This window comes from Pinus tabuliformis, chromosome 5_2 (genome assembly GCF_031772625.1).
Source record: "Pinus tabuliformis cultivar Carrire ecotype Pingquan chromosome 5_2, CPIR1, whole genome shotgun sequence".
Classification (NCBI taxonomy): domain Eukaryota; kingdom Viridiplantae; phylum Streptophyta; class Pinopsida; order Pinales; family Pinaceae; genus Pinus; species Pinus tabuliformis.
Genome location: NC_142306.1, coordinates 299753303 through 299765686, shown reverse-complemented (window position 1 = coordinate 299765686; position 12384 = coordinate 299753303). Strand labels below are relative to the sequence as shown.

General features: G+C 43.8%; 1 protein-coding gene across 1 annotated transcript in view; it reads left to right on the top strand.

The window, feature by feature from the left end:
- The window catches only part of LOC149158733 (ABC transporter C family member 14-like), a 414770-nt gene that overhangs the window by 313397 nt on the left and 88989 nt on the right, over nucleotides 1-12384 (top strand). The window contains exons 14-16 of the mRNA XM_089434081.1: nucleotides 371-619; nucleotides 884-946; nucleotides 1049-1168. Of these exons, the coding sequence (XP_089290207.1) occupies nucleotides 371-619; nucleotides 884-946; nucleotides 1049-1168 (432 nt within the window). The remainder of the gene's footprint in view (nucleotides 1-370; nucleotides 620-883; nucleotides 947-1048; nucleotides 1169-12384) is intronic.

Below are 12384 nucleotides of genomic sequence, written 5' to 3'. Positions count from 1 at the left end.
GTGCACCGCAAAATGGAGGATGCCAAGCTCAAGATGGTGTAGCTAGCCGAGAAGCAGAGGAAGGAGGCCAAGGCCAAGGCCCAGGCAGAGTGCAATGCCGCACAACAAGAGGAAGAAACGGACCCGTAGACAGACATCGTACCACATCAAACGTCTAATAGAACAAGAAAAAGTTGGGCCGCGGAAGAAATCCAAGGTCAGTAAGACGTCACTGGACCCAATCACCCTAACCGAGGGAGATTTGAACGACATTGGAGATACAGTGCGGCATGTCACCGCAGAGGTACTACAACAGTTTGAGCAGCAACAACAGCAAGTATTGGGGGCCATCCAGACGGGTCTGCATGAGTTGTAGATCCGTGCATCACAGGCTGGCGCGGTGTCCACTAGCCTCGCCATCGATACTTCAGAAGCTGTAGGGAGGCTGCATGCGAAGGTCTCCCGAGCAATAGTGCTATCGAATGTAGCACTAACCACAGAGATCGAAGCTGACAGGTCTGTTGTCAGTGCCCTCAAGGGAGTAGGGCTGAACCTGGCAGTGCTTCCTGGCGAGGCGCTCCACCTACTACAGGATGGAATGATCGCGGAGCTGAGGGTCTGTGAACAACACGCTTTGCAGGTGATTAGTGAGCAACATATCAATAATGTGCAGCTGATCCTACAATGAGACTCTACCATCGCCACCTTGAATGATGTAACCGACCGAAACAAGTGCATAGTTCAGGTCGTGGAGGAAGCATGCCGAATGGTCCCGGAGTTGGCCATTCCTGAGGGAGAATCGATAGATGTGCGCGTTCGCAAACTTGCTATAGGGGTGCGCGACGCTCGCACATATTTGGCTTAGGTTTAGCTGGAGCTGAACCTACAAATTGTAGATTTGCAGTTGAAGGCCCAGCCTTCAACTCCACCGGAAGTAAAAGAGCAGCGTGCAACTGCTGTCACAGAGGTGATAGCGGCAATAGACAGTGCAGTAGCAGACTGCACAAGGCTTTTTGAACAATCATTCGAGGTCCTGACCAGTTTGCAAGAAGATCCTAATGTACAATAGCTGGAGACAGAGGCGCGAGAACTGCAACAATGCTATGACGAGGTTAAAGGAACAACGCGCACCATCGCCCTCACACAGAGGCTTGCGAAGCTGCAGGAGGCCAAAATACTAAAGGAACAGGTAAATGCAGCGCAACACAAAGAGGCAATGCTGAAGGAGTGCTTGAAGCCTTTGTTGGACGAAGCTTATTAGGTCACGACCTCCATTGAAGACAAGCTTGCTAGTCTGCAGGCGACTCAGCAAAAGCTTCAGGCCGACAGTTCAGGACCAGCGATAGAGCAGTTGGTTGAAGAAGTGAAGTAGGCGGCCGCGCAGTGCACCGCCGAGGTTGCCGTCATAGAGGTCGAGCTGGGAGGTCTTTGCGCCCACAAAGTGACTCGAGGGCAAGTCACCATGTTTATGTTAGGGGCCTGTTGGGAACGGGTTCCCCCAAGAGCAGTTTTGGGGCTAAAAGCCCATGTTCTGGGAAAATGTTGTAATAAAGTGTAAAATCTCCGCATTTTTTGGTCACGGAGTGCGAAGGTGTCAAGAGTCATAAAGGGTTGTCCGCCCCAATGTTGCACGAAGCGAGAGCGAAGCGGAAGCGTTTTTTGGAAGCGGAAGCGCGGAAGCGTCATTTTCCAAAAATCTAGGAAGCGAAGCGTCCGCGGAAGCGTCTGCTATATATATATATTTTTTTTATATATTTTTTTGCATTTATACTCAAAACAAACATCCCAAATACCAAATTAATTGTAGAAGACATGAAAACATGCATATTTTTGCATAAATCAAGATAGATATGGCATCCATGATTCCATTGTAGTTACTAGTATGTACAACAATCATCTATATTCTAGCTATTACAAACATACATCAAATTTTTAAGCATATTATAAAACATAAAACATTTAAGCATATTATAAAACATAAAACATAGAGCATATTATGATTTATCTAGCAAGTGAGCAACTGTCAACATTTGTCATGTCCAAAATTCAAATAATAATGTTTACAAAATATGTCACTTGGTCACCGCCAAGCCAAAAAGGTTCAAAATTCAAATTCACAAGTCTACAAGTCTAATGAGTAATCTATGACAAAAAGTAGTAGATTGTGAATATATCTACTAATCTCTCCTCCTTCCACCACGAATAGAACGTGGTGGCGGGCCTCCACGTGGTGGCAATGAAGAAGATGGTGCCTGTGGAAGTCGTGGCACTGAAACTGATGAAGAAGAACCCCCTGCTGTTGGTGTTGAACCATGGAACCTAGGAACCAAGGGACCAGATGGGGGTGGGGGTGGTGGCATATCAACACGGTCATCATCATCCTAGAATCGCTCAAAAAATTCATGCAAAAAAAAAAAACACTAGTTAACAAAAAAATTAAAAACATGAATTAGAGAAATGCTTTATAAGGGAAAATTGGAAAATTCATACCACAATGGACATACCTAGATAAGAGCATCCTCTAATTGCTCTAGTCGCAACACTCCATCCTCCAAATTGGGCTCCTCTGGATTCTTGTCCCAAATTAACAAGTCTTTATTAGACTTTGCATCTTCACAGTAATGGGACAACAATCGCAAGTTGTAATGAACATAAACCAAGCTCTCTGCCCGGTCTAAACTCAACCTGTTCCTTTTAACACTGTGGATGAAAGAATAAGAGCTCCAACACCTCTCTGCAGAAGAAGTGTTTACCACCTGTGATAGCACCCGCAATGCCAAACTCTGTAGAAGTGGAGTACCCCCTCCATGCATGTTCCACCACTCAAGAGCAGAAAAAGTCTCTCGATCTTTAATTGCATGCATGCTCCCAAATGGACCAGTGTTGAGCGTATAGTTGCTCACCTGTCTCCGTACCAATGCAGCGTCCTCCTCATCAGGGATTAATTTACTCAATGCAGCCATATATTTTTGGTGAACCTCTTGATCTTGGTGTGGTTTTCTCCTGCTTCCCCCCCCAGGTGCTGGTGTTGAAAGCCATGATGGATGATAGTATTTAGGTGTCAAAACATATGCTAATGCATGCAATGGAATATTTAGCATTTCCCATCGGTTTTGCACCTCTACACGAATATAATTGTACAAGGTGGTATCTCTAGGCTCAACAATGTCTTTAATCTGCCCCAACATGCTATCCATTTGCTCATACACCTCCCCAATTACTGGTCGATCTGAATCTGCAAACTTGATCATGTAATAAATTGGTTTGGTGAATTGCAAAACATATTTAACCTGTGACCAAAAGTAACTGTCAAGAACAGTGTCCTTGACTGCATTAGCACCATCTGTGTCAGTGTTAATTTCATCCCATGTTTCAGCACACACCAGATTAGTTAAAGCTTGTCTCACCTTCACTAGCCGCCTAAAGGTGAGGTAATAACTAGCAAATCTTGTCTTTGCAATTTTAAGCAATTGCAACTTGGAGTAAGTGCCATAGAAGTAGTTTACCCTTGTATGCCCTGTGATGAATTTAATGAGCTGCTTCCCTTTCCTGTAAACCTCAGCAATCCACCCACATTCTTTGTGTTTCACAATATCATGCATCAAAAGGTTCAATGTGTGAACCAGGCACCCAGACCAAAAGATGTGTGGATGAGTACGCTCAATAATTTTTCCTGCTGCCTTACAATTTGCTGCATTATCTGTGATCACTTGAACCACATTATTCGGACCAACATCTTTGATTGATTTCAATAGGAGATCTGCAATGTTTTGTGCAGATGCAGTGATGGAGGAGGAGTCATGACATGCAATAAATACTGCACCACTAGAAGAAACACCAAGAACATTTATCAAATGTTGGTTTCTAATATTTTCCACCCATCTGATACAATGGATACCCCAGAATCTACCCACTCATTTGTAAAACGTGTCAAAGCTCTTTGAACCTTAGCTTTTTCTCTTTCTAATAACACTGTTCTAGCTTTCTCATAGTTGGGGGCCTTGTATCCTTTTGGGGCTTCATTGATGCCCTTTACCATTTCATGCCAATAGGGAGAGCGAAGCACATTGAATAGTACACCGCAAGCACAAAGAAAACAGACTATCTTTCCATACACATCATCCCTCCCAGCAACATTAAGGAAATCCCCTATTGTTCTTCTACCTCTAGAGCCTGCAGAAGTACCATGAGGAGATGAGCAACTACCAAATTTAGAGGTTGCACTTGATTCAGAATGAGTTTTTTGTTTCTTGTTTTTTTGTTGTGCAGCCATCTCTATTTGGATGTATTTTCTTCTTTCTTCAGTTGAAATGTTTGGGCAAATTTGTACCCCCACAGAACCCTTTTTTTCATCACTGTCCAGCACCCCACAAAGATGCCTCCTCAGACGGGTATATGAACCACAATATGGTTTTCCTCCATGACAACCATGAGGGCACACAAATTTGTAAGATCCACCACCCTTTCCCCCATCAAGTTTGGTCACATAGTTCCACAAGGGTGTTGATGTAGCTTTCCCATCTTGTGTTTCAGTGTCCCCTTCAAGTTCATCCCCTTCCTCTTCAAACCCTTCCTCCTCATCATACATTGGGTCACTACTATTAGGATCATCACCAATGTCCTCTTCTGTTTCTTCCCTTCTATTCCTCACCCTTGCCATCATTAAAACCAAGAGTGGAATGATACATAGAAGCCAAAAGAACACCATCTTGGAATATGGATATAGGTGGTGGACAACGGCAACCTGTAAATAAAGGAGCAAGTAGAAACAATGGGAAAGAGTAGGAGAGGGAGGAGAAAAATACAAATTTTTTTTCAAAAAAACAAGGGAGTTTGGGGTTTGAACTTACCTCTTTAGCTCTTGTAGATGAAGTCCTCCAAGCTCCTCCTCCTTCTCCTAGCTCCTCCTTCTTCACTCCTCCAAGCTCTCCTCTCTTCTCCTCTCCTTTCCTCTCTTCTCTTCTCCTCTCCTCTCTTCTCTTCTCCAACTCTCATAAACTCAAAGTGAGAAAATGAGGAATGAATGGGGGCTTTATTCTTCTCATTCCTCACCTTAACCTCACCCTAACCCACCCCCTTAAGGTTGAGTGAACATAACTTAAAAAAAAAATTAAATTTTTTTTTGTTTTTCTCCCTTGGGCGCGCCCCTTTCCGCCGAAGCGTACGGAAGCGTGCGTGAAGCGCACGCTTCCTGCTCCGAAGCGCCACGCTTCGGCGGCCCGAAGCGCCGTACGAAGCGCGCTTCGGAGCCGGCGCTTCGGAAATTCCAGGAAGCGCAAAAAAATTTGCGAATCGCGCTTCCGAATTTCCGAAGCGCGCTTCGGAAGGCGCTTCGTACGGCGCTTCCGTACGGGGCGCGCTTCGGAGCTTCGGAGCGGGGGGGGGGGGGGGGGGCGCTTCGTGCAACACTGGTCCGCCCTTATTTTCTAAAGTGTCAAGTCGGCTGTAAAGATCTACCCATGGTCCGCGGACCATGGGATTGTATAAAAAGGATCTATGTAAGCAGTGTTACTTGGGAGCGGGAGCGGGAGCGAAAACGGGTGCGGGAGCGACATTTTCAGAAGCTCCTGGTTTGGGAGCGAATCCCAGAGCGTTTTTTATATAATATATATATGTTTTTTTATATTTTTTGTATTTTGATACATATATGTCAACAAATACATGTAGAGTGATGAATTAGATATAGAAAACATAAAAAACATAAAAAACATAGATTGAACCATATAACAACAATCATCTAGAAGTGATAATCTTCATCAACCACGTCCACAAGTTAGTAACAAAGTAACATACAACATATTGAGTCTCATGATTCATCAATCTTAAAGTTTCAAGCTTTCAAAATTCAATATATAACATTTTTCATCATTGATCACCAAAGTTGTACTTGTAAGCTAAGTGTAACCATTACAACAAATAATATCTAACATGAAATGGAATGTTATAAAATGAAATGAAATGAAACAACTTTCAACTTTCATGAAGCATCATATTCATAATTCATTACTAATGAGTTATAATTGCCAACTTCAAACTTAAATTGTCATATATTGTTTAAAACAATATCATAATTAATATGAAAGAGTCAATAGTTATAAAAACTACTAGAAACTAGAAAAGACAAGTAAATCTATTATCTATTACTTATGCTTGGGCCTCTTGCCACCACGAGAAATGTCTAATTTTTTAGTATTGTTGGAAAATCATGATCTTTGTCATTAATATCACCCTCTAAGCATTAACATAAGATAGAAAAAGCATAGCATGTCAAGTCAAGATTTTGTTTGAGTGATGCGTACATTTTTAGGAGGGTCATGATAGAGGAGTTCGACAACCAATGTCACTAACATCAAGGTACATAGAGGGATTGGTGCTCTTGATTAAATACGAGTTCCATACCCTAATACATGACAAAATTCAACGAAAACATTGAAATTCCCCAATCCTGAAAAACTAATAAGTTTGATGTATTTTGAATGAAATCTAAAATTCTAGTTTCTCCATATGAAATCCGATGAGGTCAGAACCACTCTCAAACATCTTGAGTCATTTCATGGTAATGTTAAAAATTTAAGTAAAACTAAGCTGCCCCACTCAAAACTTATTTGTTTCTTTGAAAACAAATTGCATTTGGAACATTATTGCAAATTTTTTTTTGCAAAAAAGGCTAAACGCTCCTAAAAAGTCAGGGAGCAGAATTTTTTTTAAGGAGCGTGCTCTCGACCCGCTCCCGAGTTGCTCCCGCCCGGAGTGCGGATTGGGAGCGAGATAGAGGGGGGGGCGCTCCCCCGCAACACTGTAAGTAAGTAAGCTCTAGGCAGTTAGAATCAATTAAGCTTGGGGAAGTTTTGGTAGAAAAGTCTAAGTGTTTTCGGGGCTTAGTGTAGGTAGAGGCTTTGTAGCTGAGTGCGCAGAGCCCTAATGTGGAAGTCCGCAGTTGAGTGCGTGGACCCCTGCAACTTTCTGCGCAGGGCGGATAGAGTTGGTATTAAACTGGAAGATATCAATAAAGAGAAGTTTATGCAATTATTGTGTATTAGGTCTCTGTTAATGCATTTGATTATATTGCGATCTGGGTTTATTTTACAGTGTTTATTTGATGCATGAATGTATGTGATTATATCTGTTAATTGAACGCAAGAAAGAATATCAGTTTACGTGATGCTAATTGTAATTGATTGGTAAGATAAGTAAAACACTTGAGATAACTTGGGAACCTATACAATACATTGTCATAGCAGCGCGAAAGTACCTGAACTACTAGTTAGGGTTGCGTGAAGGTCAATCGTACACCTTCGCGGAGGTACTGAAGGGTGAGATAGAGGGTAGATTGATAAAGCCCTAAGGCTTAGCGACCTGCACGAAGGTAGGAGCAGGGGGTATAAACCGACATCACGACCATCTTAGGGTGCGAAAATTTGGTTCCAGCATCCCCCCATAATGCTTCGGGTGTGACTTCGGTCCGCACTCTGTGGGCTAATGCCGAAAGGGCCAGTAGTGTAGGGATTTGTTTGGCTGACTAACGCTGAACCTGGGTCAGGGCCCAGGAAGCCAACATGTAAACACTGAAAATAAACATTAGTGCATGCTCAACATATTACAGATCAACAACGGAAGGAAACAGAAACAATCACACCAAATCACACCGTTTTTTTTTTACCAATGTCCCCGGAAAAACCCAATGTGGGAAAACTAGTGCAGCTATCTGAGGGTTTTCTTATTAAAAAATTTCAGAGTACAATCTAGGTGCCAAATCCGGCTTACCCAACAGAGAATTTCCTTGGTAGTAGTACCTCTCAGTCTGAGACAATGTCTCGGCTGAAACCCTGGATAAAGCTTCCGACGCTCCTCAGCTCCAATCTGCCCTAGAAACCCCAATGTCTGCCATTCTGGATTGTGTTAGCCTCTCTCTGCCCAGCGCTGGCCCTTCATCACCCTGAATGGGCCTGCCTTAGCCTCAGGAGGCCCTGTGTCAGCCTTCTAGCCCTCTGCGTCAACAACGCTGGCCTCTTTGAAGCACTGCGCAGGTCCCGGCTGCCTCTGTGTGGCCCTGCGTGAGCCCTGGTTGCTACTGTGTCACTCTCTCTGGCTCCTGCGTTGCTCTCCCGACACTATCTTTGCCTCTCCGTCTCTCTGTACTCAATGCCCCTCAACTCCAACTCCGATCACTAATTCTATTTCTGTTTGCAAACCTCGCTCTAGAGAATAGAATGACTGATCATCTAGTGTACTCTCCAAGCGACCCTCAAGCCTCCTCTTATACTTTTCTCGTTGACATATCAACGACTGAGATTAAGTCGCTAATCAACGGATAAGATTAGATCTGGCTTGATCCATGTCTTTTGGACCATTCTAACATAGTTTTATATTAATCCACATTAATATTTTAATTTCCCTACATTTAAACTTAGGGACTCCATTAAAAATATTAATTATTTTAATATCACCTAAACTATTTAGAATTTTCTCTAACCCTTTCTGGGTATTGGAGATCTCATGTGCCCCAACCTCTCCACCAAATTTCGTGGCTAGAGCACATCCAATGCTACCCAAAATCAACATAACAAGCAATGTGGTTGTCCCCAACAATCTTTGCGCTATCCCAGCACTGCAAGCTGCAAATAATAGTTGTTAGGGCCTCCTCCGGTGCTCAGATAATTCCAAGAAATTAAACCCGGGCTCTCCACCAATAAACCACAAAAACCCACGAAGGAATTCCCAAATGTTGAACATAGAATTTCGGCCCAAATTCCCCTAGCTCCTCTCGCTGGTGGCTGAGTTGGGACCCCTGTTTGACCCCTCAAATCTACCCAAAACACTTTGCCAAATTAATCTTGGCCTCTCCTCAATAAACCCAGAAAATCCCATAAACGGTTTGTCCTAGTTTTGACGCTCAAAATTGACCCCAAATGCTTGGCACTCCTCTACAAGCAAAAAATGTAACCTGTAGCAGATTTTGTGTTTTCTGGTCATCCAAAAAGTTGGGAAATCCCCTACAATCTCCATCAATCCAATCCCAAGCAAACCCAACTCCTCAATTGCTTTCTCAAGCCTTCCCCACACTCGCCCCCCACAAATGACTACGCAGCACTAGGCAAGATGACACAGGCTCAATCCCCAGAAATTCGTACTATTGAATGTGGATCTCTCTCCTCTTGCAATTTCCCTTCTTTCCTCCTGTAATTTGGACAATGAAATCCCAGTAATGGATGTGGCCTCAATTCCCGACTCCCACTCTCTCAAAGGAACTGCGTACTCCCCGGTTCTGTGTCCCAACTGGCCAAGGAAATTCATGGAGTTGCGTGGTATCCTCCCAGCTACCAAAGATGAGTAGAATTTTCCTCCCTAGTGTGGCACTTGTGGTCCACCTAAGAAGAGGGTGAGATTTCCCCTTGGAAACCTCGGGTGCTAAACAACACCTGTGACTCAGCTGGACAACTTGAGCAACAAAGTGTAAAATATCAAATGATCAAAAGTTCTCAATTATGCCGCCTTCCACTTATTTATAATTGCTACTCTCTTCCTTCACATAGGTCCCTTCATTAAGCAATTTGATCCCCCTCCTTAACCATTCAAATTTCTACATCAAGGGGTGCGTATTTCATCATGGGGTGGTCCCCACTTTCCACTATGTGATTAATCTCCCCTTTGTCTAATGTTTTGTGCCTCCACTACCATACAACATTAATTTAATTAATTCCACCCTCTTTTCCTAAGTTTGCATCCAAAATTTTCCCCATCCATAATTTACAAAAAATGAGGAAGGCACTTGGTAGATTTTTATGGAAGGATATTACAGTCGTCCCCGCCAAAAATTGTTTGTCCTCAAGCAAAGCCTAAACAAGCATCCTCTCTTTTTGTTGCTCCCCACTGTCACTACAAAATAGGCCAGGGTCCCAGATGTGCCACTGAATTGTCCCTGACCTCTGCACTGTCTTGACATGAAAAAATCTGTCTATATCGAGATCCCAGCCATCCCGTCTAGTGTGAAGCTGCCCTCGCTCCACTCACATTCCCGCCCGATACAAGTACCAGAATGTAATGTTCCAAACTAGGAAAAATAGTGCTATTCAAAGCAACAATAAAAACAACACCATAAAATTAAATCAGACCATTAGACCAAAAGATTGGCAACCAAACTGCGTTGTCTACTCATTTTATTAAATAGGAAGAGGTGTACAACAAGGTGTTGGAATGTGTGCACATGGGGTTTCTCTAGGCAAGCTAGCAAAAGCCCAAAATGAACAATGGAACACCCTCCTCAAATATTATGGTGATCCGGCCTAAGAGCTGCGCTATTATTGCCCAAAATGGTGTTGTTGCCTGAAATGATCTACTGCTAGTGCCTTCCTTGTTGCTCGAAAAATTATGGAAATTAATCCCAACCTCTACGCAAGAAACCCAAAATAACCCACGAAGGAATTGGCCAAATGTTGTCCTCGGAATTTCGGCCCAAATTCCCCCTAGTTCCTCTAGCCACTAGCTGAGTTGGGAACCCTGTTTGACCCCTTAGATTTGCCCAAAAAACTCTATACAATTAGGAGCGTACTCTCTTCCAAAAACCCAGAAAAACCCAGAAAGAGTTTCCCTTTGTTCCAAACTTCAAAAATTGACCCTTCACACCTTGACCCTCCTCCACCTACGAATTCGATTGTTGTCACTGCTCTTGTCAGTCTCTGCACTCCGAAATCGAGCAACCATCCTCAAATGGCCCTCCAAATGATCTCCCAATTCACCAGCTCCAAAATTCCCAGGATAATGTTTCCCCAATGAATTTAACTCAAATGACTGCACAACCCATGCACCACTGTTACTCCCCTTGTTCTTCGATGTTGTTACTCTCCCTGTTTTGCGCTACTGCTACTCTCCCTGCTGTTGGAACTCAACCTCCTTGTTGTTGCTCAGTCTACTGCTTCTGTACTCGACCCTCCTACTTATATTTTCTTGTTGCTATAACTCAGCCCTTCTGCTACTCGTTTCCTTGCGGCTGTAACTCGGCCTCCTAGCTGTTACTTCCCTTTGCTAGTGTAACTCAACTTTCTGCTATTACAACTCGACTCACTGCGACTAGTACGATTTGGAATGAAGTAGAACTCCCTCCTAGGGATAACACTCGAAGTCCATTGAAGCAAGGGTTGAGATCTCCGCTTGAAGACTCTCATGTGCTAAACAACACAGTATCCCGGCTAAACAACTCGAGCAACTAAGATTGGGTTCAATATGTCAAAAGCTAAGATATCCATATGAGGAGAGTTTCCTTCCTTATATAGATTTCGTGGAGCACTTTTCCCTCCATTTTCCCTCCATCGTGGGTCCCTCACCTAACCATCGATTTCTCCTCCATGCAAAATCGAAATAGGGAATGCATATTCCACTAGTATGGGTGGCCCCCACATATACTTAACCACATTGAAATAACTTCTACTAAGTCTAACCTCCTAATAAAATCAAATGGGACCCCATCACCTCCAAAATTGGCCTCAAAATTTAGAAATTAATACGGCTCCAAAATAATTTAGGAAAGGGACATGATACAAAAGTCCCCTGCATACCATCAATGAGTAGGGGATCATGATAATGTGGCACTATGCCCAACCCCTTGTGAAGTTGTCCTACCACGTAGGCCATCCCATGCACTCCAAGAGTATACTCTCGAAGATACCACCCAATCCCTGCAAAGATAGTGTCTTGCTCACATGAGCTTCTTCTGATATCATTCTTCTGGACCACCTGCCATGCTAATGAAGTTCCCCACTCGAGCAATGACTCGCAAAAGCCCAATGGAAGATTTGCATGATCTCCCCCTGTAGTAGCCAGCTCATCCCTAAAGGTTATTGAGTTGTGAAGAGTTGTGATGCTCAGGTCCCCCGCTAATCTCAGAGTGGTGCCACCATGCTGACGCTGCGCTACTCTAACTATGACATACTCCCCATTGTGCATAGACTATATCCTCCTCTCTTGAGTCCTAGTGGCGAAAAATCTGTGAGAGCCAAGCTCATCCTGCGCGGGCATCTCCATGATGCCAATATCTACCCCTCCTCTGTCAATCTCGACCTTGAGCAACAACAAGATAAGTCTACCTCACCATGCAGTGGAGGTCTTAGTGGTCCCCCATGTGTCGAACCCAAGTTGAACTGGATCACCCTCTACCATGACCCTGCTCATCACAAAGTGGAGTGGTCCACTTGCTAACCAGATCCCTGGATCCCCCAACCATACTGGGAGCTCATAACTCCCACACCTCACTGTATGTCGCTACGAAGCGCTGCTACTTACTAGAACCCATCTGGCCCTCATCTCTGACCCCTTTATGTAACCCATTGCTGGGCCCCAAGTATCAGGAGTCTATCCTGTTAGCTCTCCAGGAAACTCTCCTAGGTTGTAGCTCGGAGATGCCTGGTAACA